The sequence below is a fragment of the Aphanomyces astaci genome (genome assembly GCF_000520075.1).
Source record: "Aphanomyces astaci strain APO3 unplaced genomic scaffold supercont1.1, whole genome shotgun sequence".
Lineage (NCBI taxonomy): Eukaryota > Oomycota > Saprolegniomycetes > Saprolegniales > Verrucalvaceae > Aphanomyces > Aphanomyces astaci.
Genome location: NW_009798264.1, coordinates 1616572 through 1641100, shown reverse-complemented (window position 1 = coordinate 1641100; position 24529 = coordinate 1616572). Strand labels below are relative to the sequence as shown.

The 24529-nt window shown below is 52.2% G+C and overlaps 10 protein-coding genes across 13 annotated transcripts; 8 read left to right on the top strand and 2 right to left on the bottom strand.

Moving 5' to 3' along the window:
* The first annotated feature begins 598 nt into the window (after positions 1 to 598).
* On the top strand, positions 599 to 2081 carry H257_00579 (hypothetical protein). The gene is made up of 2 exons (XM_009823321.1): positions 599 to 777; positions 830 to 2081. Exons 1-2 carry the CDS (start codon positions 723 to 725, stop codon positions 1798 to 1800), a joined length of 1026 nt encoding a protein of 341 aa, XP_009821623.1. The 5' UTR covers positions 599 to 722; the 3' UTR covers positions 1801 to 2081.
* Positions 2082 to 4359: 2278 nt separating this feature from the next.
* H257_00578 (hypothetical protein) lies at positions 4360 to 5627 on the top strand. The gene is made up of 2 exons (XM_009823320.1): positions 4360 to 4455; positions 4516 to 5627. The coding sequence occupies exons 1-2, from the start codon at positions 4419 to 4421 to the stop codon at positions 5322 to 5324; spliced, it is 846 nt and encodes a 281-aa protein (XP_009821622.1). The 5' UTR covers positions 4360 to 4418; the 3' UTR covers positions 5325 to 5627.
* A 1213-nt stretch (positions 5628 to 6840) lies between these two features.
* On the top strand, positions 6841 to 8246 carry H257_00577 (hypothetical protein). The gene is made up of 2 exons (XM_009823319.1): positions 6841 to 6982; positions 7030 to 8246. The coding sequence occupies exons 1-2, from the start codon at positions 6931 to 6933 to the stop codon at positions 8091 to 8093; spliced, it is 1116 nt and encodes a 371-aa protein (XP_009821621.1). The 5' UTR covers positions 6841 to 6930; the 3' UTR covers positions 8094 to 8246.
* A 188-nt stretch (positions 8247 to 8434) lies between these two features.
* H257_00575 lies at positions 8435 to 13582 on the bottom strand. 2 transcript variants are annotated; one of them, XM_009823316.1, is made up of 6 exons: positions 13346 to 13582; positions 12948 to 13294; positions 12324 to 12903; positions 12026 to 12280; positions 11403 to 11976; positions 8435 to 11351 (listed from the first exon to the last, which is right to left on the bottom strand). In XM_009823316.1, exons 1-6 carry the CDS (start codon positions 13568 to 13570, stop codon positions 10909 to 10911), a joined length of 2424 nt encoding a protein of 807 aa, XP_009821618.1. In that variant the 5' UTR covers positions 13571 to 13582; the 3' UTR covers positions 8435 to 10908. The 2 variants fall into 2 exon arrangements, with proteins under 2 accessions (XP_009821618.1, XP_009821619.1); XM_009823317.1 differs by lacking the exon at positions 13346 to 13582 and having other exon boundaries at positions 12948 to 13336.
* On the top strand, positions 8472 to 10888 carry H257_00576 (hypothetical protein). The gene is made up of 2 exons (XM_009823318.1): positions 8472 to 9955; positions 10005 to 10888. The coding sequence occupies exons 1-2, from the start codon at positions 8477 to 8479 to the stop codon at positions 10836 to 10838; spliced, it is 2313 nt and encodes a 770-aa protein (XP_009821620.1). The 5' UTR covers positions 8472 to 8476; the 3' UTR covers positions 10839 to 10888.
* Positions 13583 to 13863: 281 nt separating the features above from the next.
* Positions 13864 to 14918, bottom strand: H257_00574. 2 transcript variants are annotated; one of them, XM_009823315.1, is made up of 3 exons: positions 14821 to 14918; positions 14688 to 14768; positions 13864 to 14624 (listed from the first exon to the last, which is right to left on the bottom strand). In XM_009823315.1, exons 1-3 carry the CDS (start codon positions 14849 to 14851, stop codon positions 13960 to 13962), a joined length of 777 nt encoding a protein of 258 aa, XP_009821617.1. In that variant the 5' UTR covers positions 14852 to 14918; the 3' UTR covers positions 13864 to 13959. The 2 variants fall into 2 exon arrangements, with proteins under 2 accessions (XP_009821617.1, XP_009821616.1); XM_009823314.1 differs by having other exon boundaries at positions 13864 to 14768.
* Positions 14919 to 15395: 477 nt separating this feature from the next.
* Positions 15396 to 18924, top strand: H257_00573 (hypothetical protein). The gene has a single exon (XM_009823313.1). The coding sequence runs from the start codon at positions 15444 to 15446 to the stop codon at positions 18705 to 18707; it is 3264 nt and encodes a 1087-aa protein (XP_009821615.1). The 5' UTR covers positions 15396 to 15443; the 3' UTR covers positions 18708 to 18924.
* Positions 18925 to 19342: 418 nt separating this feature from the next.
* H257_00572 (hypothetical protein) lies at positions 19343 to 21031 on the top strand. The gene has a single exon (XM_009823312.1). It carries the CDS (start codon positions 19361 to 19363, stop codon positions 20963 to 20965), a length of 1605 nt encoding a protein of 534 aa, XP_009821614.1. The 5' UTR covers positions 19343 to 19360; the 3' UTR covers positions 20966 to 21031.
* Positions 21032 to 21639: 608 nt separating this feature from the next.
* H257_00571 (hypothetical protein) lies at positions 21640 to 22562 on the top strand. Its single transcript, XM_009823311.1, has one exon. It carries the CDS (start codon positions 21688 to 21690, stop codon positions 22501 to 22503), a length of 816 nt encoding a protein of 271 aa, XP_009821613.1. The 5' UTR covers positions 21640 to 21687; the 3' UTR covers positions 22504 to 22562.
* A 269-nt stretch (positions 22563 to 22831) lies between these two features.
* On the top strand, positions 22832 to 24095 carry H257_00570. Of its 2 annotated transcripts, XM_009823309.1 has the most exons (4): positions 22832 to 23282; positions 23338 to 23484; positions 23541 to 23687; positions 23744 to 24095. In XM_009823309.1, exons 1-4 carry the CDS (start codon positions 22914 to 22916, stop codon positions 23990 to 23992), a joined length of 912 nt encoding a protein of 303 aa, XP_009821611.1. In that variant the 5' UTR covers positions 22832 to 22913; the 3' UTR covers positions 23993 to 24095. The 2 variants fall into 2 exon arrangements, with proteins under 2 accessions (XP_009821611.1, XP_009821612.1); XM_009823310.1 differs by having other exon boundaries at positions 23541 to 24095.
* Positions 24096 to 24529: the final 434 nt, after the last annotated feature.

Here is a 24529-nt window from a genome sequence, read left to right as displayed (position 1 = left end):
TTAAGCTTAAACTCTGACACGCCATCAATTACTTTGCCAATCATCGTTGCGTATGCAGTTGTTTAAACATCGCAATCCGTAAAATTATGAATTCATCAACCGTAATATAATGGCCGGACAGGACTAATTCAACGACGAAATTTTTTTAAACCGCGGATTTAGGCCTTGAATAGCCAGAATACATGAAAAGCACAATACTAACTAGTGGTTCACGATGCCGGCTGGTCGATGTGTCCAAATCCGGCATTGGGAACTGTAGGAATGGACTTCCATACAAATTATATATTTTTCTATTTTTGGGACAATTATTAGTTGGACAAACTGGCCCAAATTTACATGGAAGATTTTGTCCCATCTGATGTCCCAATATCGAGTTGGGACATATGTACTACAGTTGGGTGCTGTGGAGATACAGTATTTACTTCAAGTATTACTTCAAAGTATTCTCTGTCAATAGCGTTAAATCGAGTTGGGACATACCGGTGTATGTACTACAGTAGGTTTGTGGGGATACAGTAACGTTATTATTCTCTGTCCATAACGTTAAATCAGAGTGTATCCTTTTTGGATATCTTTTTTCGTATTTTTCGCGTTTATTCCAGGTGGATTTGGTGACTTGTTTTTAGTATGGCAAGGTTGGGTGTTTTTACCACACTGGCTTCAAACGTTTGACACACAGCAAACAAACCAAACTTTCTACGTCGTCGTGCACGGTCGCAACCATGATGAGGCATGCATATGCATTGGCGGTAGCCGCTGTCTTGGCAACTACGACAGGTACAGTACCTCCTCTCTCGACCGCATGGAACCCTCTCTCACGTGATGACAGGCGTGACGCGCGCCGCTACGTCGGATGTGTGTCTGTCCCGGTTTTGTCTAAGGGACAACGATGCGACCTGCGACCGAAAGTTTGAAAAGTGTCCTGTTTGCTTGTCCCTCGACATCAAAGTGATTCGATGTACGTCTCCGACGTTAGGCTTTTGCTCGGTCCTGGGCTTTGGCGATAAGAAGTGCAATGTCACTTGGGAAGCTCCCGACAACCCGGAGAATCCAACGACCGCCCCCGTAGAAACAACCGAGGCGCCGACTACCACCGTAAAACCTATCAGAACCACCGCAGCTCCGACGACGACGAGAGCCATCAACACAACCACAGCGGTCCCTACCACGACCAAGGCAAGCGTCACCACGAAACCCACGACCACACCCGTCGCAACGTCTGCGTTAGAAGTCCCCACGACCCAACCTACGACGACAGCACCAAAGCAAGACGACGCAGGTACTGGGGCTGGATGGATCACGTACGCTGGCATCGGCGTGGGGGCGGCGGTTGTCATTGCCTTTGTCGCGCTCCTTGTCCTTCGTATGAAGCGCCGCGAAGAAGACGACGAGGACGACGAAATATCATCGTACAAACAACCCACCGCCGCGGAACAAGCGCAGTACAATCCGTACTCGAATAACAATAACCCACCCCCGTCGGAGCAGCCTGCCGTCGCAGCTTCCAACCTCCGAGCCAATCTCGATCCTCCCACAAGTCAGGTATCCGACAATGTGCCTGGGGGTGTTGCGGCGCCCGCGGCAGCTGCTGCAGTTGTGACCGAAGGCCCGCGTCAAAAATCCGTGCACACCGACGTTTGGGGCAACGTGCCGTCGAGCTACCGCGAAAATGACGTGGCAAGTTATTCTGGAAACGACAGCTTCCTCTCGGACGGAAGCAGCTTGCGTCGCACTGGCAACTCGGCGAGTGGCGATGGCAAGATCCGCGACAACGAAACTCGTCTGTCTGTTGAATTTTAAATCAAATCGCGATCGCAACGGTGGTCGGACTGATCACACGCCCACCACCACCACTTGGCTCACACCCAGGTGCAGCCAACACAACATGGCGTGGTGGTAGCTTTGGACACCCCCGTGTATTGTCGATGGGGAAGATCAAAAGCAATCCTAAAGTCTGACTTCGCTATTGTTGTTCGGATATGGTTACCGTACATTAATCGTGTGTTGTCATGGAAATTTGTCGAAGAAACTGCCAATCAAAATCAACCAATCGTACGTAATACAGCCAGCATACAATTGTGCAGATGCGGGAACTGTTTGCGAAAACTTATCACACCACGAAGTTATGGAAGGCCAAAATCGAGAAGCGAAAACTTATCACACCACGAAGTTATGGAAGGCCAAAATCGAGAATCATTTCTGGTTGGCATAAGCAATATCTAAAGTTTCTTTGCAGTCATCCAACTTATTGGAGAGGGACTTTGGCTGCTGTACTGACACGATTTCTACCGCTCACTCCAAGTGCATTCTGAAAATGCGCGTCGTTTCACTTTGAAAACAAAAGTGTTCCGGATATTTCACTATTTTTGCGGATGCAATATTTTTATTGCGCATGTGAATGTTTTGTGCTACTCGGACGACATGCGCATATATCGAAAATGGACGAACTTAGATGACGCTTTTCTCGAGCCTTGTAATACCTACAGCAATACTACTCGTACTATAAGATAGTCCATTACTACCTCAGCCTATGAAGCATGGTCTGTGCATACACAGCTCTCTCTGGCATGAGGCATCTTACCTGCATGTACACGCTTGTTCTTGAAATACGACGAATTTGAAGTTGGAAGTTGTCTCTCTACAGCTGTTAATTCAGGCGACATGCAACAAAGTGATCTTGATAGTATTGGTTGTTGTTATGAGGAATAGAGAGTTTCGTGACCCGTTGTGCAGTGTGCATTGAGAAATCGCTGACCTGCATCGCGCCTTTCCCGCATGTACAGTACGCCTGCGCAATCTGTAGAATGTAAAAATCGTTTGTGCAAAACGTAAATAATTATGGGGATGAATAAAAATACGCATACTGAATAGAAATATCAGCATAAATATTCTCAAGCGAATAATAATATGTAACTGTTGTGCGCCGCATGTACACGTTGTGGAAGTGGCAGATTCAGCTCCTGGTTGACTCGCACGTGACAACTTGAATAAAGTTGCATGTATTCCCTCGACAATGGTACACCATGATTTGAAGGAATAATCAAGGACCTTTACTTCTTTATGGTAATGTGTTTGTGTCCTGTTCCCGCATCTCCCGGTGAGGTGCCCAGTGTGCTGCGTTTGGATGTTTGCCCGTTTTGGCAATTAGCGTTATCTGCCTCCTCTGTCCGGATACTGTACTGTATGGCAATACTTTGAAACAGTATTTCTAAGAATAGAACAGTACAGTACTCGAGTACTGTACTGTTTTACTGTTAATCAGGGAATTGTTCTAATGTTACATATGATAGTACGGTACAGTGTATTACTTCAACAACTGAGACCTACAGAGATGCACCCAGTAGAAAACCATGGATTTCGAAAAGGTAATCATGATTCGGGGTTTCAGGGTTGATGTATGCAAATAAACAACTAAAATCGCCAAACTCTAAGGAGTGTCAAGCCTTTGGTTCGACCTGTTCGACTGGATTATTCACTGAATGGATGAAGCTTGCTTGCTTCAGATCTTGAGAGGATGAGAATTAACGATACCCTCAAAAAGGGCGGCGGCACAGCATGTGCAACAGGGTCAATTGCCTTGATTTATTCACTGTCAACTACTAATAGAACTATACTATTAATACCTGGTAGTAGTACTGAACAGTAGCATTTCATAACAACAACGTTTTTTCCTGTTTATGTTGGCCTAATAAAACGTGTTTTTACTACGTAGTATACGTTACGTTATACCAGTAAGTACTTTTTTCGTAGTATCTTCATGGCCAAAAACTGGTACCCGGACAAAATATTCTCTGAATTTCAAAAAATAATACTACGTACTACGTAGTAGTTGTATTGTGAATTCGCTATATACTTCCAAAACTCGCGTGGTTTGTCTAACGAAAATCAAAATTGAATCATCCCGCCGGTGTTCTGATTGGTTGAATATACTTTTCTTTTGTGTCAGAGCCAATCAAATCCAGTCAAAATTGGATTCGCCAATAACGTCGATTCGTGATTCGATTCGGCGCCGAGATTCGATTCGACGGGGTCTGGAAATTTGTGCCGAATCCACAATAATACTGTTTCATTTTTTGTGAAAAAGGTGTGCCAGCCTGGCATAAATTTCTGGCCTGCCATGAACGGCCTTCAAAAATTCGCATTCATGCAAGTGCTATCCGGAATTGTTGAGTTTTAGCCAATCAGAAGTCCTTATTGGCCGACATGAAACCGAGTTACAGTACTTTAAACGTCACGTTAAAGTTAAAGTGACACCTCCCCTACCATGTGATAAGTTTTGTATCAGTGACTGGTGTACAGTATGTACTTTGAAGTACTTTAAACGTCACGTTAAAGTGATAGTGACACTTCCCCAGTGACACCTACCGAGCGATAAGTTCTGTAGTGTCAGTTCTGTTGCGCCGCCGTCAGGAAGAAGCATGCGCGGGCTCCTCTTCAGCATCCTGATCGCTGCGAGTACGTCTCGCATCAATTCGACCCATGATGTAACGCAATCATCATCTCATTCACTCCTAGTCTCTGTGTCGGCGGTCCAAGCCAATAACTGCGAATCAACCCTGCAATGCCAGGTACAGGACGGAACGATCTGCCAAACCACAGAAGGGCACTGTCCAGGATGCCTCTCCAGAACATATCCTGCTGGAAGCGATTATAGACGATGCATCCCGTCCAATGCTGGCGTGTGCGCGACAGGGTACGACATGTGTTCAGGAAGCTCGGACTTTCCTGCGAATCCTCCAACTTCGACTGCTGCGCCATCGACGACTACCTCAGTTCAACCTATCGCCACCCCGACGATGACACTGAAGCCTACTACCACTGCCCAAACACAGGACAAGACCACCGCATCTACTACCTTGAACGTCCCAACTACCACCTCGACACTCTCGACCACCTTGGTCGAATCGGTCGACGCCGCATCGTCGTCGTCGTCGATGTCCACACCGATTGCATTCGCTGTGGGGGGAGCTGCCTTTGTCTGCTTGGCCGTCTTTGCCGCCAAGAAGTACCGGTCTCGGCAGCACGACGATAACTCAGCGGAGGAGTACGTCCATCAACCCAGCACAATGCCTGCGTCTTCTGAGCCGACTTCGAGCGACTTCGTCGTATTCAGCACACCAGTAGTGTTTGCCAAGACCAATGGAGATGTCTTGCCCCCGTCCGTGACCCGGGAGTCCCGTCATGGCAACCGGACGTCGATGGAGTTTGAGATTCACGCCGTGCCGTCGCCCATGCAAGACAACCAGCTCTCGTTTGGCGGGGACTTGTGGGACGAAGTGGAAAAGATCAACTCGCAACGCGAATTGGACGAACGCACATCGTGACGACACGGACCCCCCAACCAACCACACTGACCTCGTCCAGGGGGGTATCTTCTCGACATCAAGTAGTCCACGCGAAGCTCGTACTAAAATGCCTATAAGGTAATCCATCAATATCGCGAACGCTTTTTGTGCACTAAAATGTCAAATGTTTGAAGCACTCCATCACAAAAAGTCCCTCGAATAAAAAAAAACTAAAGGTAGCGTTGGAAAATATAAATCCAGCTGCATTTTTTAGTGCCAAGAAGTGCCTGAAATATCCCAATAATCGATTTGTATTTTGAAATTATAACGTAACGTTAAGAATTGGTGAAACTTCTTTGGCTTTGTATTTCGCGAACGGTCGTAATATCTTAGTTTTGTATGTTTGGAATATTAATTTACAAAATAATATACCTGGGTGTCGTGACGCGTTTTAATTTATAAATGAACTCAATTCTACATTAAATTTGTAGGCATTATAATAAGATATAAGTTGCAATTTGTATTGGACAACATAAAAATGAACATAATTTTGAACTTCAAGGTGGTATCCTGATCCTTTGGCTGAATATAATCATATCCAATGAAAACCCCTCATTACAGAATGAAGCCATTGGATTGGATATAATGACAAGCGTTCGCGATATTGATGGCGTTCGCGATATTGATGGATTACCTTAACGTTAATGCATATTTCCCTGGACGTTTAAAAAATCTCGGTTGTTATTTCGAGTGAAATTTCGTGTTGTGGCGTGGTTTCTCGTTGGAATTTAAATCGATTTGATTGGCTACTTTAAATGAGCTCAAAATTATTAGCCAATCAAAACCATCTCAATGAAATTCAACCAATCAGATCGATTGTGGATCGGTTTGGTCGGCGCGATTCGATTAATTTGTACTGTACTGTAGTATCAAATCGACAATAAAAGAAGTACTTCTAAAGTAATCTCGGTTGTTATTAATAAAAGAAGTACTTCTAAAGTAATCTCGGTTTGTCAAAAGAAGTTCTTCTAAAGTATTTGGCCTTTGTACTATCAATAGTATTCATCTACGGGAGAGAGGAATATGTACTACTCCAACACAACGTACTGTCCAAGTGCGAATGTGTAGAGACGGGTTATGTTTCATGGGCTGTCGAAAGTTTGCTGTAGGGAATACTTAATTCTCGGTAAAGCTACTGGAAGTACATGCAAGTCGTTGTGGTAATCCACGCCCTACTAGTATGCATGACATATCATGACATGCTCGTGTGTCGCCAGACATTATTGCTTCACGAATAATCACTGTGTTCCGGCCACGAGATGGAGTAACTATGTACTACTAACGTTAGTAGTATTATATCGCTTCAACAGTCTGGCGAGAACGACCAGATTGGCTGCGGCGCGCGCCTGGGCGAGAAATACCTTGGGGGTTGTATGATGGCTCAGCAGGCGATGCCATTGGCCACCATTTAAATCCAGAACTTTTATTTCATGTTGGAATTTGTAAGGACGGTATAAAAAAAGATCTTGGCAGCCGTTAGGCATGGTTCAGACAAAGAGTCGGGTGTTACACATGGGGCAGGCCTCATGGCGCCGTGCACCCAAAGCACAAAAATCTACAAGGACCTTCAGTCCAGTACTGTAGCATGGTGAAGCATTCCCATCTCCTGAAGCTCTTCTGCGTATCCTTCCTCCTTGGTACACACGAACATGTCAATGCCTCCTTGTCTAACCTCGCTCTGTAGTGTCTGGCGTGGCCGCACAAGATGACGGCACTCCTGCGCCTACCACAACCAGGGGACGCACCACTCGCGCGCCCATTACGTTTTCGCCCATCACGATTTCGCCCATCACGATTTCGCCCATCACCGTAGAGCCCACGACCGTAGAGCCCACCACTGTAGAGCCCACCACGTCCAGGGCCACCACACTGAAGCCAACGACTGCCTTCCCCACGACCACCCCGGTCAAGACCACTGTCGAGCCTACGACACTCACGGCACCCACGACACCCACCGTGACGGAAACCACTGAGGCCCCGGTGGCGACGACGGTGTCGTTGGAAACAACGTTGGCGCCTTTGAAAACGACCACCGCTGCACCCACAACGACCCGCAGGCCCACGACTACCAAACCTGTGACAACGCAAGCCGCCTTGATTGAAGTGACCGTAGCTCCCACCACGACGCTGCGCCCGACGACTTCGGCCCCTGTCGATGACGACAGCAGCAGCCTCGGTGTGTACATCGGTTTGGGCGTGGGGGGCGCTGTGCTTTTGGCAGGAATTGTCTTTTTGCTGCTCAAGCTAAAGCAACCTCGCGATGATGACGACGACGACTACGACGAAGTGCAAACGTACAAGATCACCGCACCCTCCTACACCAAGGCAGCACCGCCTGTGGCCGTGCTCAATGCCTACTCCCCGCCGGTCAAAGCGCCACAGGTTGTGACCCAGCAATACAACCCGTACTCAAACCATACGTCGAACCAGCAACAGCGGTCGCTGCAACCAACGGCCAACCCCGTTGTCGTCGGCTCGTACTTGAACACGACGTCCACCCACCGGGACTCGGAATTCGAGTACGAAGCGCAGAACTCTGCCGTCCTACCCCCGCAGTCTGCGGGGGGATACGACACGGACCGCGAATCCGAGTTTGCGTCGCAATCGTTTCTTAACAACCCATCGGGAGCGCACTCTGTGTACGAGTTCAAGGACTCGATTGACTCCCGCGACAGCGGATTGTCGGAAGACCTGCAGCCATCGCCCAAGCGCAATGGACGAGCCCGCGTCTCGTCGGTTGAATTGTAGACCAGGCGTCCGCCTTGATGTGTCGAAGTAGCGTCGTCGGAAGGATGAGTCGTTCACGGAAAGACTTGTTTAAACAGAATCACAAAGTGCCGTTAATTAGGTTTAATATCGATACATACCAGTACATCGCGATGGAAGCGATGCATTCTCCAGTATGCTTTGACCGTGTCACAGTGTGTCATGTTACGAACTGTAAGTCGTGGACGCCCCAGCCTATTTCGTAACGAAATGTGCATACAGTATTGCCATACCGGTAACAGCGTGTATCATTTGAGTGTGGCGTCCAGAATTAAACGCGTTTTACGTTTTGGCGACGATTTGGACTTTGAGTGAGATGCTGGTGGATTTGTTGGATCTTCTCACATTTTAGCTTTCAACGTACGATGAACTTCTTGGGGTTGACGCTTGTGGCATTGGCGACAAGAGTGTTTTCCTGGGAACCCATGCCGGACGGGTATGAGCTTTTGGATGGCCCTGCTTTGAGAGACCGTGCGTCTATCGACGCATGGCGTGCCGAGTGGGGCACGTGGAAGCGAAAGGAGTTGCAGTCCGTACGATACGACCCCGACGGCGTCTGCAACGTCTACAACCTGCCATCTTTGCAATGGACTCAGCGCAGCTTTGTGCAAGTGTTCGCCATGTTGCACGACCGGACGTTGTATGATCGAGCGAACAACGCGTACACTGTCGACAAGTTTGTCACGAGTTTCGACTTGCCCATCGACAGCGTGCTGCTCTGGCCGTCGTATCCGAATCTGGGCATCGACGCTCGCAACCAATACGATTTTTGGTCCATCCTTCCGGGTGGCCTCGATGGGCTTCGCTCCCTCGTGGATGACTTTCATGCGCACAACGTAACTGTGTTCCTTCCATACCAACCTTGGGACACCGCCACTCGCAACAGCGACCCCACCCTTCCTCGCTACCGCTCCGACATCTCCACCCTGCATACCATCGTCGACGCCATCGGGGCCGACGGGATCAATGGCGATACCATGTATGGTGTACCTGCCTCCTTCTTCAACTGCTCGGCCCCGACGGCAACGTGCCCCGAAGGCGGCCTCCCTTCGCACACCCTGGGTGTGAACCCCATGAGCTGGGGGTACTACTTTGGTTTCTCTCAGTTCCCCCCCGTGGCCCGCGCCAAGTACTTGGAGCCTCGTCACACGCCGCTGGTGTGCGCGCGGTGGTCGCTCAGCCGGTCCGTGGAGTTGCAGATGGCTTTTTTCAATGGCGCGGGGTACGTTGTGTGGGAGAACATCTGGGGCATCTGGAACGCCATGACGGAGCGCGAGTGGCAAGAACTCAAGCGAACATCCGCCATCCTCCGGCGCTTCCCAGAGGCCATGCACTCGACGACCTGGCAGCCCTACGTCCCCGACCTGCCTGCAAACGTTCACGGCAGCGCCTTCCCGACCCCACACCACCCTTCCATCGTGTTCACGTTCATCCACACATCCCCCGACGATTTCACTGGCGTCGTGACCCTGGACCTGCCTGGATTGACCCACGACGTCGCTGTGTTTGATCTATATCATGGGCTCGAGCTCAACGCAACAGTCGACGCCACTCACAGCGGAGACGGCTCGACGGTGAGTGTGCCCGTGGCCATCGAAGGCTACGGCTACGGGGCCCTCTTTGTCGTGCATCGCAGCGAAGTGGGGGGGCTGGACGACTGGCTGCCCGGGTTCCTCTCATACATGCACCAATTGACAGCATTGCCCCTGCGTGCGTATGGCACGGCCCGGCCGCTTCTTTCTCAATCCATAACCTCCATCAAACCAGTCACTACGATCGTCAGTGCTAAAGAGATCGAGGCATCGCCCAAGGCGGCGGCATCGGCATTATCTGACTTGGATCTTGTAAGGCTGGAGATGCAATCATTGGGTATTGATATATCGTGTGGTGTAGGTGTCGATTCCAGGGTCGGAAGCGTGGAAGTTCGTGGTCGATGGCGTGCAAATCGAACCCGTGCCGGCGTGGACCCCCCACGGCGATGACTTGTACGGGGTCGGGGTGCAATTCCCGTGGGAGAGCCGACCGTCGCCGCACCACGCGACCGAATTGTGGGTCGACCCGTTCCACATCATGCGCCACCCCGTCACAAACGGCCAGTACCAGTCGTTTCTGCTCCAATCCAACTACACACCGTCTGACTTGTCGCAGTTTCTCCAGACGTGGCACCACCGGTACGCAGCAGAGCCCACCACGTACGAGCCAGTAACGTCTTGGAGGTACCCGCCGGGAGCCGCGGACCATCCCGTCGTGCACGTGTCGGTGGAAGACGCGCGGGCGTTCGCCGACTTCTACGGCCTTCGTCTGCCCCACGACTGGGAGTGGCAATACGTGGCCTCCAACGGCCCCACCAACCAGTCGACGCTGCACCCGTGGGGCGACTCGGCGGACCTGACGCGCGTGCCATCCATCCTTCACGGTGAAGTCGACAGCCTCGTGAGCGTGGGGGGATTTCCGGACGGATGCACCACCGCAGGGGTGTGCGACCTCGAAGGCCTCGTGTGGGAGATGACCGATACATTCTGCGACACTCACACGTGCAGTTTGCTCCTCCGTGGAGGCAGTCGATACCAGCCGGTGGCGTCGAGTTTGAACGACCCGAACTGGTACTTTCCCCATGTAAAGCACGTCCAAGAGCACGGCAAGTGGCTGCAGTTGTCGCCGAGCTACGATCGGTCGGCCACGGTGGGCTTTCGCTGCGTGCTAGACTCGTCGTCGGTGTATGACTAGTAGTAGTAGTCGTAGTACTAAGTAGTTAATACAAACGTTCACCACTATGACGTTCGAGTAACTAACGGGACTACACTTGGAACACATTTTGCTTGGGGGTGTGAGGGTAGACAAACTTGAGCACGTGGACGTTGAGCACGAGTTCTGGCAGCGTCGAAAATGACACGATGGCGCCGCTGTCCTGCAAGTACACTTCAAACCGCCGGGGCACGGTGTGCTTGTACTCCACGGGCACCATCTCTACGCGGCCCCCGCTGGTGACGAACACCACCACAACACATGACGCCTTGGTTTCAGAGAACCGCAGCAGGAACGTGCCTGGTACGCACGGACTGAGCATGTTTACACACGAAGACTTCGAAATGAACCCGTGGAGCAGCCGCGGGTGCTTGAACCCCCACAGTTGCGACGTCTTGATGCAGCTGAGCAGGGGCTGGAACCACGTCCAAAACGCGCCAAACATGTCCAAGTCCACGAGACCCCGGCGAGTGTTGGGGCTCACGCCGGCGCGGCCTAGTAATGTTGCATTGTCAAGACAGTATATAACATAACTCCGTATCGTACCCCAAATGCGGTCGCTGGAGCTGAGGAATTCCATGCATCGAGTGGAGAGCGGGCGCAGGACGGCGTCTTGGCGTATCTTGGATGCAAAGTACCGACTGACTTGTTGGCCGATAAACTCAAACGGCACGGAAGTGAGCGCCGCGACTTGGCACACGTCGACTGACGACGCAGTGGACTTATTGAATTCAACCACAGCATGCGCCCATATCATGCACCCTTCCGACGACGCAATCGAGCCTTCCACCTGCCGCTTGATGGCGAAGAGCTGGAGTTGCTGGGGGGACAGGCCGTCGCTGGCGGGGGTCGATGACGATGACGGGGGCTGGTGCAGGGGCGGCGGGGGGCATGCGATGGGCAGGGCAGCCACGGGCACCAGCTTGTCGTCGTGCGTTCGACTCATGTCCGATGGTGGTTCTTTTTTGGATGATACTGTGTAGGGCAACAGCGGACAATAGTCGGTTGAAAAGTGTTGTTTGGACGCTGGGTCGAGGCCGGCGATCACGGCGGGAATTAAATAGTGTAGGAACTCCCCTTCGTCCCGCGACAAGTCGTGGTTCTCGAGCAGTTGCGCGACCTATGGCAGCCGTTGGCGTCGATCGAACGATGTCACACATTCAGTTTACCGCGCAGATGGTCTTGGGATGTCCCCCCAGAGCATCCATGATCTGGCTTTGGGCAAACGGGGCCAACCCGCCGCCCATTTCGTGGACCTGCAGCCGACGCGGCGCGCGCAGTGTGAAGAGCAAGGCGGCGTCCCATGGTGGCAGGGGCTCGATGGGGATGATGCGCTCGCCGACTCCACAGTCTAGCCCTGCGCCACCGCCAAGGCGAGTGGTACTTGTCACGAGCAGCGACAACGACCGTACCCTTCGCAAGAGCTACAACCGCTCAGTGTTTCCGCGATACTAACGACAGCCGCACCTGGGAAAGAATGGCTTGGATTGTCGACAGCTGGCTCCGTTCGTTGGGGTTTGTGAGCAAGTAGTTGCATCCGTCCAGCACCAAGAGGAACGTGAGGCGCTTGTCGGCTTTGAGCGCGTCCAACTGATCGCGAATGTGTTCGCAAAGTCCGTCCAAGTCGTTTCCTTGGACCAACAAGCCAAAGCACTTGGCTAATCGAGTCAGCACATAACGCGTCAAATTTGGTGCCGGGGGGACGGCCGACAAGCGAAGGAAAAAGACGCGCTCGAAGAGGTGCCTGTCCGTCGCGTACTGGCACGCTTGCAGCGCAACCTCGGTCTTGCCCATGCCTGCATCCCCCACAAGGCTTACCATGCGCGCCCCCTCGGCCAGCGCCGTGAACACGGCATGTACTTCCAACGAACGACCGATGAACGCCTCCGCAACGGCGTCGCACTCGTTGACCGGGAGCGGCGGCGTCAAGTCCTCGTATGGACCCGGGGGGAGGTCCGAGAATAAATGGCTTGCCGCGTGGTTGCCACAACCCAGCAGTTTGAACTTGGATTGGTGGGTGTCTGTGACAATGTTCGCTTGCACTTGGCTACGGTATGATTGGGATTGCGTCATCGTGGAATGTCATCGTACCCGATTTCAAACGATTTCAAGACGCTATGTCCAGCCAAGAGTGCCGTGTAGAATGCTTTCGAGAACTCCATCGCTTTTTGATCGAGTACTTTGTCTTCCTTGGGGACCACGACCACATGGGGCACGCCGGCAGACACGAATGCTTCTGCGACGCTCTCGGAGTGGCATGCACTCACAAACACGAGACGCATGGCACTTTCAGGGCATGGTTGATCGCCGGCCAAGAGAAGGGTCTTCAGTTCCTGTTGGGACAAGAAGTGCGCTTCGCAGGTCGCGCTTTCAAAGATGACCTTGCCTGGCACGCCGTGGCCTGAGAAATGCAGTGCCCTGCAGCCGTGCGAGATGACCTACCATAGGTCGGTGCAGTTGTGGAAACGTATACGTGGGCGTTGTCTCACCTTGCGGAAAGTGTGGACGTCGGCAACTTCACTTCGCCACTTGACTTGCTTCCCGCATTCCTGCAGGCACTGCAACAACAGCCGCCGTTCTTCCTTCACATCCAATATCTCAATTGGCTGGAAGTCGCTGCTCAAGCCAAATGGACGTGTGGCATTGATTGGGTTGCTCAAGGGCGAGCAGGACTGCCGCACCACCAACGGCGACGAGTGCAAGTGCACAAACATGGCGGCAACACCGACTCTGCCTGATCAACTTCCTGTCTAACCGGATCCTCCGGATACGAATCGAGCAACACCTCTGTAAATGGATGCAAATCAAAGAACCTTCAGCATTTGGTACTGTATAAGAGTAGAGTCTACCTACCAATGGGGGTTTCGGGGTTTCCAATTTTTATCACGGAAATAAGTTGCTCGTGTCGTGTAAACTGAATGGAATTAACTGAAAGTCTACACTGTACCGGTAGTATGGAGGTGGCGAACGATGTTGTTCGACTTGCCCACGAAGAATGATAGCGTAATTGGATTCATATGACATATTATTGTCCGCCAGTTAACTCCTTATTAGTACCTAGCATCCCTCCCACCTATACATCCGTCCGAGTTCGTAAAGACCCCTAGAACTCGAACGACTCCCTTCGATTCGGCTCCGGGGCTGCAGGGGCGCCAGGATGATGATAGTCTTGAGTCGACTCTGGGACGTAAAACTGCTCCTTGGTTTCGACATGGGGCACGACCACAAGCCCTTGGTTGTTCTGAAGGAATGACGTCGTGTTGGGCCGCGCGATGGGCTGTGCGGGCGTGACGAAGGAGCCCGTGTTTTGACGACGGAGATCTTGGTTCCCAAACGATTTGTTGTGGCGTTGGTGCATCGGAACTTCTCCGAACGACTTGTTCTCCTGCTCGGGGTACCCGTACGCGGAAGGGTCGTCCTTGCCCTGAACTGGTACGGCTTTGGCGTAATTGGCGACTTCGATGTCGTCGTCTTCCTGGTTGTTGCGGCCACCGGACTTTCGAATAAGGATAAACACGAGGGCGCCGATGGCAATCAACGCGACGGCACCACCGGCAATGATGTACGGGTAATTGCTGCCGCTGCTTTCGGCGTCGGTAGGCTTCGGGCTCGTTGTGGGTGTCGTGGCTGTAGTTGGCGCGTGGGTGGAGGAGGGAGAAACGGAGGTTGTTGACGCGACCGTTGTCGGCGGCGGCGGCTGCTTGCTACAATCCACCATGTTCGCGAACGGACACGCACCATTTGCTCCGTAGCCAAAACATCCCATGTCTTCACCGACGCAAGGTGCAATGACGAGTGCTCTGTCCATCGAAATGGGATCCGAGGTAGTACCTGCGCGATTGCACGTTGGCGACGCGCATATTTCCTTGGCTGTCTTGGCTTCGATATTGGCAGTTGCAAAAAGTACGAGGACTACACACACGCGCCATCGACAACTTGGTCACATGATGTAGGGAGGACGAACCTGCCGCGATGGCGACGACCGACGATCCCATAGTTATGTCGAATGAGGTCCGAAATGCACTCCGCCTGCCAGAGTTTCAGTCTCGCTCGAGGTTTCTCCGACATGAAATTAGTGTGAGTTGCGATTAAGCTGTATTGAAGTATGCAGCGGCACCGTGACAAACGTGGGAGAGCGAATTAGTTACACGGACGACTCAGTGTCTATGCTGCTGCAGCCCGGCACACAAGCCATACAAAACGTTAGCGCACACATCGACAACGAGCCTACAGTAGTAGCAGCATCGAGCACCCTTCCTAGAATCCCCGAAGATCACTTTGCATTTTCACGACTTAAAATTACGTGATGGGTCGTCCAATTTGAACTTGACACTCTGATGGCCAATCGCTCTTGCCTAGAACACCTGCTGTTTGAGAGATGAATATTTACTGTCAGGGATACAGTAATAGTACTGGGAAATCAGGTAGCACTGTTTTGAACCGCTCAAGAAATATAAAACCAAAATATCACTTATTTGACTATCTATTTTGTACGCCGGAAGTAGTAGTATATTCGAGAAGTTTATTGTTTTTTCGCGACGATAGTTGACTCCTACTCTTGCCGACACGTCGCGAAGCAGAAAGGTCATGACGACGCGTCACTTGCCTGCGGCAATGGAGCGGAGGACGTCAAGGATGATCCCTCCTCTAGCAAGTATGGAGATTCCTCTTTCGGATTGCTTGGATCTGCGTAAGGTGGCCCTGTCGCCCGCACCCAGTCACTCTCCGACAGAGGAATCGTATCTCGCGCCTGGTGATGATATCCATGCTCAAAGCAGCGATTCATCATCGCACACGCATGTTCGTGAAGTCATCGCCGTTCCTGCGACATCGTCGGACGTCTCAAACGAGCCTTCTTCCACGGGCGTCGCGTTGCATGAGTATTGCCAACCAAGGGTGGACATTGTCGCTTCCGTGGACGCCATGAAGCAAGTTTTTTCCATGCCGTACAACTCAACCCCCAAGGGCATTGCAGTCCATCGTGTTGGACGACGTCTTGTAGTGGGCACCTCCGCAGAGTCGGAGTCCCAACGCATTTCCCGCCGGTATAAGAAAACGGCGTCCCCGCCACCGTCGACCCCAGTTTTGACACTGACGCCCCCGCCGCCTGCAGTCTCTGCTCAAAACCCATTCCTTGTCAACAACTGGGACATTCATGACGACGATCGTGACGAAGGGATGGACCATCAGCTCGTGACGGATCCAGAAACGGGCGAAATCTTCCTCGTGTGCGACGACGACCCCGTGCCATGCTTGGAAGACATTGCCCAAACCAGCGTCCAGCGCGGCCTTCACGACCGATTCCTCCATGACGCTTTCTCGCGGGTATCGTTTCCACTGGAATTGACCATGACGGAGCACGTGCCGCCCTCGCTGCTGCATCTGTCGTCGTACCAACAACTGGTGCGGTGGCAATTCAACTCGATGGAAATGCTGCTGGGCAGCAACACAGTCATTTTCAAGCACAAGGCAGACGACGCCTCCGAGAACGTCGACACGCCGACGTCCGTGACGTTATACGACCGGTCGACACTAAACGCGCTGGCTTGCTTGGACACGTGGCTCGACAACGTCATGAACAACCTCCATCAGACAGCGTTCTGCTACCACCGAGACGGCCACGTCCAGGGGTACCATATGGTGCGCACGGAAGACCTGCCGTTCATGCAAGCCCCCGAGCTCTTTGACGCGCACGCGGTGTTTGACAACGCGCAGATGATCCTGTCGTTTCTGCAAGAGCACTGCGTGGACGAAGCGCAAACGTACTGGGTCACCAAGGTGTCGGACAAGGTGCACTTGTTTCAGCTGCCCACGAACGTGTTTACAACGGCAGACCACACCGTGGGCATGCTGTGCTTTCAACTGGCCAATTCAATCGCGACCCACGACGTCCGCCGCGCCCAGCGACTCTACACCAAGTGCATTCGCATGATCGATGCCAAAGCGTGCCCGGACGTGGCGGCCCAAGCGTGCTTGGCGCTAGGCACTACCTTCCTCCGACCCCATCTCGTCACCTCTCTGCCGTTGCGCCTGCTGGAAACCGCGTCTCCACATGCGATGGTGAACGACTTGTCGGCAGCCCTGGACGCGTGCGAGGCGTTTGCAAGGCAAGACGGCACGCCCAAAATTGCGACGCTGTTTGAAATCGCGCAGCGCTACCTCCCGACCAAGAAGCCGCCGCCGCCGCCTCCACCATCCGACGATGTCCGCATGGACGACCAGTATCCCCCGCCCCTGCTTGACGACGAGGCGCAGGAGAAAGAAGACTTTGAACAAGCTCTGGTCGTGTTTGGTTTGGGGATGAAGTGGGCCCAAGAAGTCACGGCGACAGAGTCGAGTCTTGTGGACAGTCTCTCGGCATGCTACTACGTGCTCGCCCACTTTGCCCTCCACGAAGCCGACCTTGGAACCGCTTTAAGCCACACCCACACGTTGCTGGCGTTGTTGCCGTCGTATGAATACCCCCAGGTGACGCTTCTCGTCGCCAAACTCCACCTTCGCCTGGCGGCAACTTCGTCCGTGGACGCCCACCGCACTCGATTTTTTGCAACCGCTCAACGGACCAACGACTTGAAACGCCTGATGACGAAGCAACGAGCCGCCGTCGCGGCGCCGGCGTGGGTCCACATGTCCGAGACGTTTGCAACCAAGTGGCCCGCTGGAGACAAGGAGTTGCATTTGAACGTAGCGGTGGCGTGTGCCATGCACGTGGGTACGTCTAAAGCGACCCACCAAACGCTGCCTCTCTTGAGCGTCGGTCGAGATCCCGTGCACGACGCGTTCCGGGCGACTCTTCGTGACGCGTACGTGTCACAGACCCGCCAGTTCGTGGTCAGTGGTCGGCTCACGAAAGGCGCGCGGCATGCTGAGCAAGGGCTGGTGCTGTTCAGCTCCACGGGCGACGCCGCCGCCGCCATCGAGATGCGCGTGCTTCTGGGGGAAATCGCCCTGCGTCTGGCTACGGACTCGAGTGGGTTCCACAAAGCTATTGGCGCGTTCACGCGCGCCCTGTCGGATTTGACGTCGGGTTCGCATGAGGACGTGGGCAATGAGTGGACGCATGCGTTGCAAGGGCACGTGTTACTCCTGCTTCGCCTGGCCCATGCCCAACATGCCTTGTACTTGCAGGAATGGCTGAGTCGAAAAGCGTTGCGAACGGTGGACGATGTCGGCGGATGGACCGCGGCCCAAAGCGCCGTGCGCGTCGAGCTGACCAAGTGCCTCACGTGTAGCCAAGACGCGTTGCGGCTTCGTCCTTCATGCGTCAAAACACGATGGCGGGTGGCGGACGCGCACTACTTGTTGGCGTGCCTGTATGCGTCGCATTTGGGCTTGCAGCAACATGGCACCAGTCCATCGGTGGACGCGGTGCAGCTGATGAAGACATGCGAGGACCATTACGCTGCAGCTTTGGACGCACTACCCCTGGCGTTTGAAACGTGCGTGCATCATTTGCTTCTGCGGTTGGATGCGGTCAAGTTCCTCCTCTCCACGGGAGTCAAGATCGAAGCGAATGCCACGACGCCGCCGTCGGAGGCCGCGCCGTGGCGAGCGTTGATGTGCCTTGTGCAATGTGCCCCTCTGTACAGTCTTCCGTCGGGCAACGATGCATCCCTCGAAGATCGGCAACGGGTGTCGATGCTGCTCCAAGGACTGTTTCGGCTGATTGAACAACAAGTGCATGGGTGCATGAAGGCGCTGATCAAATTAAAGCATCCTCGCACCGACCATCTCAAGGACTGCTATTTGACGTGGATCAAGCACGCGTCGTCGGCACCACCCAAAGCTCTCTTGGCTCGAGCGCTGGAATCGTTGAGCCAACTTCCAGCTGTCGAGTTGATGCGGCCGTAGTTGCCTTACCTAACGTTAAGCCGTTGACTATCCAATGACGCTACATACAGATTGTGGAAATATATTTCTGCGTTTTTAGGTTGTTGTGAAATCAACATTTATTACGGGTTGGTCTCATAAAACTATGCCATTAGTCGTTTTGGCAAGTCTACTAAATTTCCCCAAAATCCCATGAAAAAAAGTAACGTTATCTACAAAGATGTCTGGATGCTAGCTGAATTTTGGGAAAACTAGTACTACTATTAATACCTACTACGTAGTATTAATAGTTATTATTATATATAGTATTGATAGTATTCGATATTGCGATGTCAAAGACTTCACAAACCTCCTTTAAAAAGTTGGGCCTAATGATAATCATCTGTCCATTTTTTAATGCCATGAAACACCCGATTCTCAAGAAAAATGTGGTAAAATGTTTTGAACTTTGGTGGCATTCAGACGCACTAAATCTCGAAAAATGGAATATTTCGATTTTGGCGACAGTTCTTGTAAAAATGGCAATTTTATGACATTTTTCGTTGGATCCTTATACATTTCTTTGACTTTTGAGTGAATATTAACTTTTACCTTTGAGCCAATCGCAATGAATGTCGAAATCGACCAATCAAACATCGGAACCTTCAAATGGAACTGTTGAAGCGAGTGGCACGATGTTCCCGACAGCAGAAGTGGGGCAGGACTTCTTGGAGTTTTTCATCCATTTCGACGAGTCCTCTGAACGGGATGCAAGTTCCTACGAAGCGTCCATGCAAGAAGAGTTGGATGTGTTCCTGCAAGGGTATGTGTGGCAAAAGGAGCCGCTCGTTCTAGGCGTCTCCACAACTCTCCCTCGAGCATTGCACGGCAAGATGCTCGTGGGGGACAACGTAGAGGACGAGTGGGTGGCAACTGCGGCGCTGAACGCTCTCACAAAGAAGCACTCAAACATCACGGTGCAAGTATGGGACGCCGACGGCGAATTCCTCCTCATCGAAGCCGCCGAGGCGCTTCCGGCCTGGCTCAACCCTGACAACAGCTCCAATCGAATCTTTCTACGACGGGGCCATCTCCACATCGTCCACCACAATCCCACCGAACGACACATGGAACTGCACACGGCGCTCTCCTTCGTCACCGACCCAGAGACACCCTCCACGCGAGCCAACAAAGTCATGGACGCCATCGTGCTCGATCGCCTCGGCCACGCAACGTCGTACTCGATGCAACCAGATATCAACCACCACCACGTCCAATGCATGCTGCCCCCCGCCGCCGCCCTAGTCTTCCAAGCATTGCCCCACAGCATCGCCTACGCGGTCGAGGCGTTCTACTACCGTGACCCCACGGAAGCCACGCAAGTTTGCCGACACATGCAGCGATTCCCTGTCCCGTCCACGTCAACCGGAATGGCCATGGCCATGGTTCCTCTTACTCGGTGCATGTATGCACAAGTAAAACAGCAGCAATTCGCACCCCCCAAGCCCTTCCAACCAACCACCCCACGCCCGGACGCCGACGCCAACGTCGTCGCCGCCGCCGAGTTGGGCATGAAGCTGTGCTGTGGGTTAGAACTGCTCTGCCATAGCCGCGTCCAAGACTGGCGAGGCACCGTATGGCGGGATGCCATTGACGCACTGCTGCAAGACCCAGCACGAAAGTTTGTGCCGCCGTCGGACTTGCGGCCGTCGGACGACGACTCGTGGCTGTATGTGACCCCGGAGGGACTGGAAGCGATGCTGGATGCGGCAGACTCGAAACTGCAGCACCAGTCAGCCAACGACGACGAAGATGGGGGCGAAAGCGGGGGCCAAGCGCTGCAGACCATGGCCTCGCTCTTTGACAAGTTTGTGCACACCAAGTCCGACTATGAAGGAGTGGCCACGGAGACTCTTCCGACCGAAGTCAGTTTTAACATGCACGCGCTGATGGAGATTTTGAAGTCGGGCAACGTTGGCGACAACTTGCACGAAAGCCCACGTAGCGAACAGGATACCAACGTCGACGATTACTTTTTTGAAAGTGAAGACGATGAAGTCGACATGGACGCCATGATGGCTGAAATGGACTCGGAGTTGACCGAGTCCAAAATGGCCAAGAGTTTCCTCTCCCAGCCACATCAACCAGGACCACCGATCGAACACGACGGCGACAACGTCAAGCCCGTGGACGTGGACTTTAACCTTGTGTCCAACTTGTTGGCGTCGGTGGCATCGCAAGACGGGGGCGCGGGGCCGGTGTCCAACATGCTTCGCGACATGGGGTTCCAAATCAAGTAAACGTGTGGTCAGCAAAACACAAAACTCGAAATAATACAAATATAACGTTATATTGTGGATATTCCAGACCCCGTCGAATCTTGCCGCCAAAAATCGAACAATCACGAATCGACACTCCATTTTTGAGTGGATTTGATTGGCTCTTACAGAAAGGGCAAGGATATTCAACCAATCAGGATTCAAAATTGAGTCGACAAACCGTGCAAATTTGGGACGTATATAGCGAATTTACAATATATATACGAGAGTGAGTATACCGAAGTATTGTCTGCATTCTTGTAGGCACGATTGAGAGTATGTTGAGAGTGTACAGTTCAGACATTCGAAACAACCACCCATGCATTACCGGTACATATGTATCTTGACAAATCAACACAGCGTATACCCAGCGATGCAATATTGCCCATGTCGTCGTGCTGGTTGTATCGCGGTACAGTACTACTAGTAGTAAATAGTAGTCTGAGTACTGCATACTACTATAAATATAAATAGTATTAATAGTAACGTTATCTACAGAATGCAACTCCAAGTACACTTACCAGACAAGGGGTTTCGTCATGACGTGGTCACGATTTTATTCGGAAAGTTATTCGGTTACAAATTTGTCCAAGCAATGGTTCTTTTTATTATCTTTGATTCAGTATTGCTGTGGACAGATACAATTCGAAATATTTTCCGCACCCAACGCCCCCGTTATCAACAACTACGAGGACTTTGTACCGATGGACCTAACGAAGCGCGGTGGAACCACGACGTCCAAGGGTTTCAGGCTGGACAAGAGAAGGCGCGACTGCATGATCAACCAGCGGCGGTACCGAGAACGGAAGCGAGGACGAGTTATGCAGGTCGAACAGTACGTGCGCGACCTTTCGGACGCCACGAGCATGATGGAAGTGCGCGCAAGCATGCTACGGTCCACGGTCATCGAACAGTTTGTGCAAGCAGGACAGCACCGATGCCGATCGATCTCGAGCTACCTGCGCATGTTCCAACGTGGATTGTTTCAACCGCACGAGGACCAATTTACGACGCAAATGGACCTTGTCCGCGGCGTCATGTGCGATTCGCTGCAATTCAACGGCGAGGTTGGCCCCGACGCCCTCATTCGGCAGTGGAAGTCGTACACGATGTCGTTTCCGTACTTGTTCATGCGTTCAGGGGAAGTGCGGGCGCATGGAACCGAGAACGACATCGTGATTGCGCACAGCACGCTTGTCCTCGTGTTCACGCGGGCCACGTTGGCAGGGTTGTTTCCCCACGTCCTGGCGCGGGAAGACATTGTCCAGCGACTCGTGGACCGAGAGATCGAGTTCACGTTGCGCTTGTCGTTTTCGTTTGACCATGCGCGTGTGGCGGTGATGGATGCGAACGTCCAGATGGTCCCCGGGCTCGTGCGCGCGTTGGCGAGTATTGCCGACGCGTTGTTTGTGCTCGAAGGGCCGCAAGGGGAAGCGGGGCGGTACTTCACGCCCAACGGACTCATCGTGACGCCAGACGCACCCGATGTGAAGCGTCGAATAGATTTTGTTTTGGGATAGCAAGGGTGATACTGTAACACTCTGTAGTGGGCAACGTGACTTCTGACACATTGGGACCGACCACATGTCACGTTGATGGGAAGGAGACTACATGTATGTACAGCATGGCAGCTAGCCAGCCCTCATGTCAAGTGGCGTGAGCACCCTACTGTACTATACCTGCTCTTGCATGTAGCGATGAACGTTTCGCCCGATGATCTGTCATACAGTACGCCACTCCGTCGAACCACGGCCCATGACAAGGTGGTGATGTTATTAGTTCACATTATCTTGGAATTTGTATGCGGATCAGACTAACGTTCTCGAATTCCAATCATGAAAGTCGTTTTTGACATTGATCCAACGTAGCTGGCATTCCTGGTAGTCCGACGTCGAGTGCAGGCCCTTCCCGCGACCACGTGGACATATATATGAACACGTACATGGCGCCGTCGATGCCCAAGGAATCCCAAGAGCTCATCGACGACATCGCATCGTCGGTGGCCTTGGCGGCGCAGCTAGACCGTGCCAAGCGCCACAGCACGGGTTCGAACGCGACGGACCGACGACGCGAACAGTGCCGCGTGAGCCAAAGGTCTTTTCGCGAACGCAAGAAGAAAGAGCACGAAGGGATTGAAACCACCGTGCAGTCGCTGGAAGAGGAAGTGCAGCGGCTGGAGGTCCAAAAGGCACAGCTCGTGCGGTGCGTGCCACTGTCGACCATCCTCGTGCACCAACCCGACTTTGACGGGGGGGTACCAACCAAACTCGTGCGGAAATACATATCGGTCTTCAAGTCGGTACGTTTTGATCGATCTTTACTCGTTGCATACCATGATCAGGCCGACTGTGAAGGGGTACATTCCGTCGAAAAGGCGCATGAGCGAGCGGCAAGAAAAGTTTATTCGCGCCATTGCCCATGAACACATCAACTACAACGGCTCCATTGGCGTTCACAGCATCCTTGCGAACTGGGAGCGCTACACCAACTCGTTTGCGTCGGTACGGAACGTGGCGTGGTCGTGATTCGTCATGGCATGACCTGGATGATGTCATAGGTCAACATGGAAGCGCTGTCGTGCGACGTGATGAAGACAGACGACGGCGCGATTGTCAGAGGGGTCACCAAGTCGACGCTCAAGATGAACCGGCAGTCCATCAACTTGTTCTTCCCCAACTGCCCCGACTGCCTCAAACCGTCGTTGGTTCGAACGATTCACCCAACGAACGACCGAACCAACGATACTAATCTCGTGTCTAGATTGGACAAAATCTTGTCGTGATTGCCACCATGCATTGGTCCTTTGACGAGCACGATGTGTTGACCCTGCTCTCGGGACGCGCCGACTTTACCAACGGACTCTTGGCGCTCCTTCGCAACCCCGACGACGTCGAGGCGGTGCTCGCGCGGTCCCGCATCATTCCGCCCGTCGTCACGCACGCCCCACCTGCATCACTCAATGCCACCGACACGACCAGCTTCAAGATGCACGTGGATTTCCAGTCATAACGTAACCATGGACCTATGTATTCCGCCCACGTGCATATTGCAGAGTGTGTTAGCAGAGTTTATCGAAACAATCACGACCTGCATGACGATGCTCTAAAACTACTAACGTTAATATTAATACTATTATTGATACTATAATAGTATTAATATTAATAAAACTACTAACGTTAATATTTATACTAATACTATTATTGATACTAAAAAGTATTAATATTAACGTTAGTAGTTTTAGAGCATCGTCATATTAGTATTAATAGTAATATTAGTATTGATACTAATATTAATACTAATACTAATATTAATATTAATACTAACATTAAAAGTACTAACATTAAAAGTACTACTGTCGATTATTCCTATTATTCCTAACGTTAACACGTTACAGTACATTCCTACCATTAATATTAAAATATTATAGGTGGAATGTAGGAATAATGTAGGGTAAAGCGATAATATGACCGATATTTGGGCGGGTAACGTTGTCCGCCCGATTTGCTTTTCGATGGCGGTGTGGGTGAAAAAGCGTAGTTCGAAGTA

Excerpts from the sequence above, each read along its gene's own strand:
- H257_00579 (XM_009823321.1), top strand. The coding sequence starts at position 723 with ATGATGAGGCATGCATATGCATTGGCGGTAGCCGCTGTCTTGGCAACT. Across the intron at positions 778-829 it reads TGTCTTGGCAACTACGACAG|GCGTGACGCGCGCCGCTACG; the intron begins GTACAGTACCTC and ends ACGTGATGACAG.
- H257_00578 (XM_009823320.1), top strand. The coding sequence starts at position 4,419 with ATGCGCGGGCTCCTCTTCAGCATCCTGATCGCTGCGA. Across the intron at positions 4,456-4,515 it reads CAGCATCCTGATCGCTGCGA|TCTCTGTGTCGGCGGTCCAA; the intron begins GTACGTCTCGCA and ends ATTCACTCCTAG.
- H257_00577 (XM_009823319.1), top strand. The coding sequence starts at position 6,931 with ATGGTGAAGCATTCCCATCTCCTGAAGCTCTTCTGCGTATCCTTCCTC. Across the intron at positions 6,983-7,029 it reads CTGCGTATCCTTCCTCCTTG|TGTCTGGCGTGGCCGCACAA; the intron begins GTACACACGAAC and ends CTCGCTCTGTAG.
- H257_00576 (XM_009823318.1), top strand. The coding sequence starts at position 8,477 with ATGAACTTCTTGGGGTTGACGCTTGTGGCATTGGCGACAAGAGTGTTT. Across the intron at positions 9,956-10,004 it reads CATTATCTGACTTGGATCTT|GTGTCGATTCCAGGGTCGGA; the intron begins GTAAGGCTGGAG and ends CGTGTGGTGTAG.
- H257_00575 (XM_009823316.1), bottom strand. The coding sequence starts at position 13,570 with ATGTTTGTGCACTTGCACTCGTCGCCGTTGGTGGTGCGGCAGTCCTGC. Across the intron at positions 13,295-13,345 it reads ACGTCCACACTTTCCGCAAG|GTCATCTCGCACGGCTGCAG; the intron begins GTGAGACAACGC and ends GACCTATGGTAG. Across the intron at positions 12,281-12,323 it reads TCCAAGCCATTCTTTCCCAG|CTCTTGCGAAGGGTACGGTC; the intron begins GTGCGGCTGTCG and ends GAGCGGTTGTAG.
- H257_00574 (XM_009823314.1), bottom strand. The coding sequence starts at position 14,851 with ATGGGATCGTCGGTCGTCGCCATCGCGGCAG. Across the intron at positions 14,769-14,820 it reads GGTCGTCGCCATCGCGGCAG|TCCTCGTACTTTTTGCAACT; the intron begins GTTCGTCCTCCC and ends GCGTGTGTGTAG.
- H257_00573 (XM_009823313.1), top strand. The coding sequence starts at position 15,444 with ATGACGACGCGTCACTTGCCTGCGGCAATGGAGCGGAGGACGTCAAGG.
- H257_00572 (XM_009823312.1), top strand. The coding sequence starts at position 19,361 with ATGTTCCCGACAGCAGAAGTGGGGCAGGACTTCTTGGAGTTTTTCATC.
- H257_00571 (XM_009823311.1), top strand. The coding sequence starts at position 21,688 with ATGGACCTAACGAAGCGCGGTGGAACCACGACGTCCAAGGGTTTCAGG.
- H257_00570 (XM_009823309.1), top strand. The coding sequence starts at position 22,914 with ATGAACACGTACATGGCGCCGTCGATGCCCAAGGAATCCCAAGAGCTC. Across the intron at positions 23,283-23,337 it reads ACATATCGGTCTTCAAGTCG|GGGTACATTCCGTCGAAAAG; the intron begins GTACGTTTTGAT and ends CCGACTGTGAAG. Across the intron at positions 23,485-23,540 it reads ACACCAACTCGTTTGCGTCG|GTCAACATGGAAGCGCTGTC; the intron begins GTACGGAACGTG and ends ATGATGTCATAG.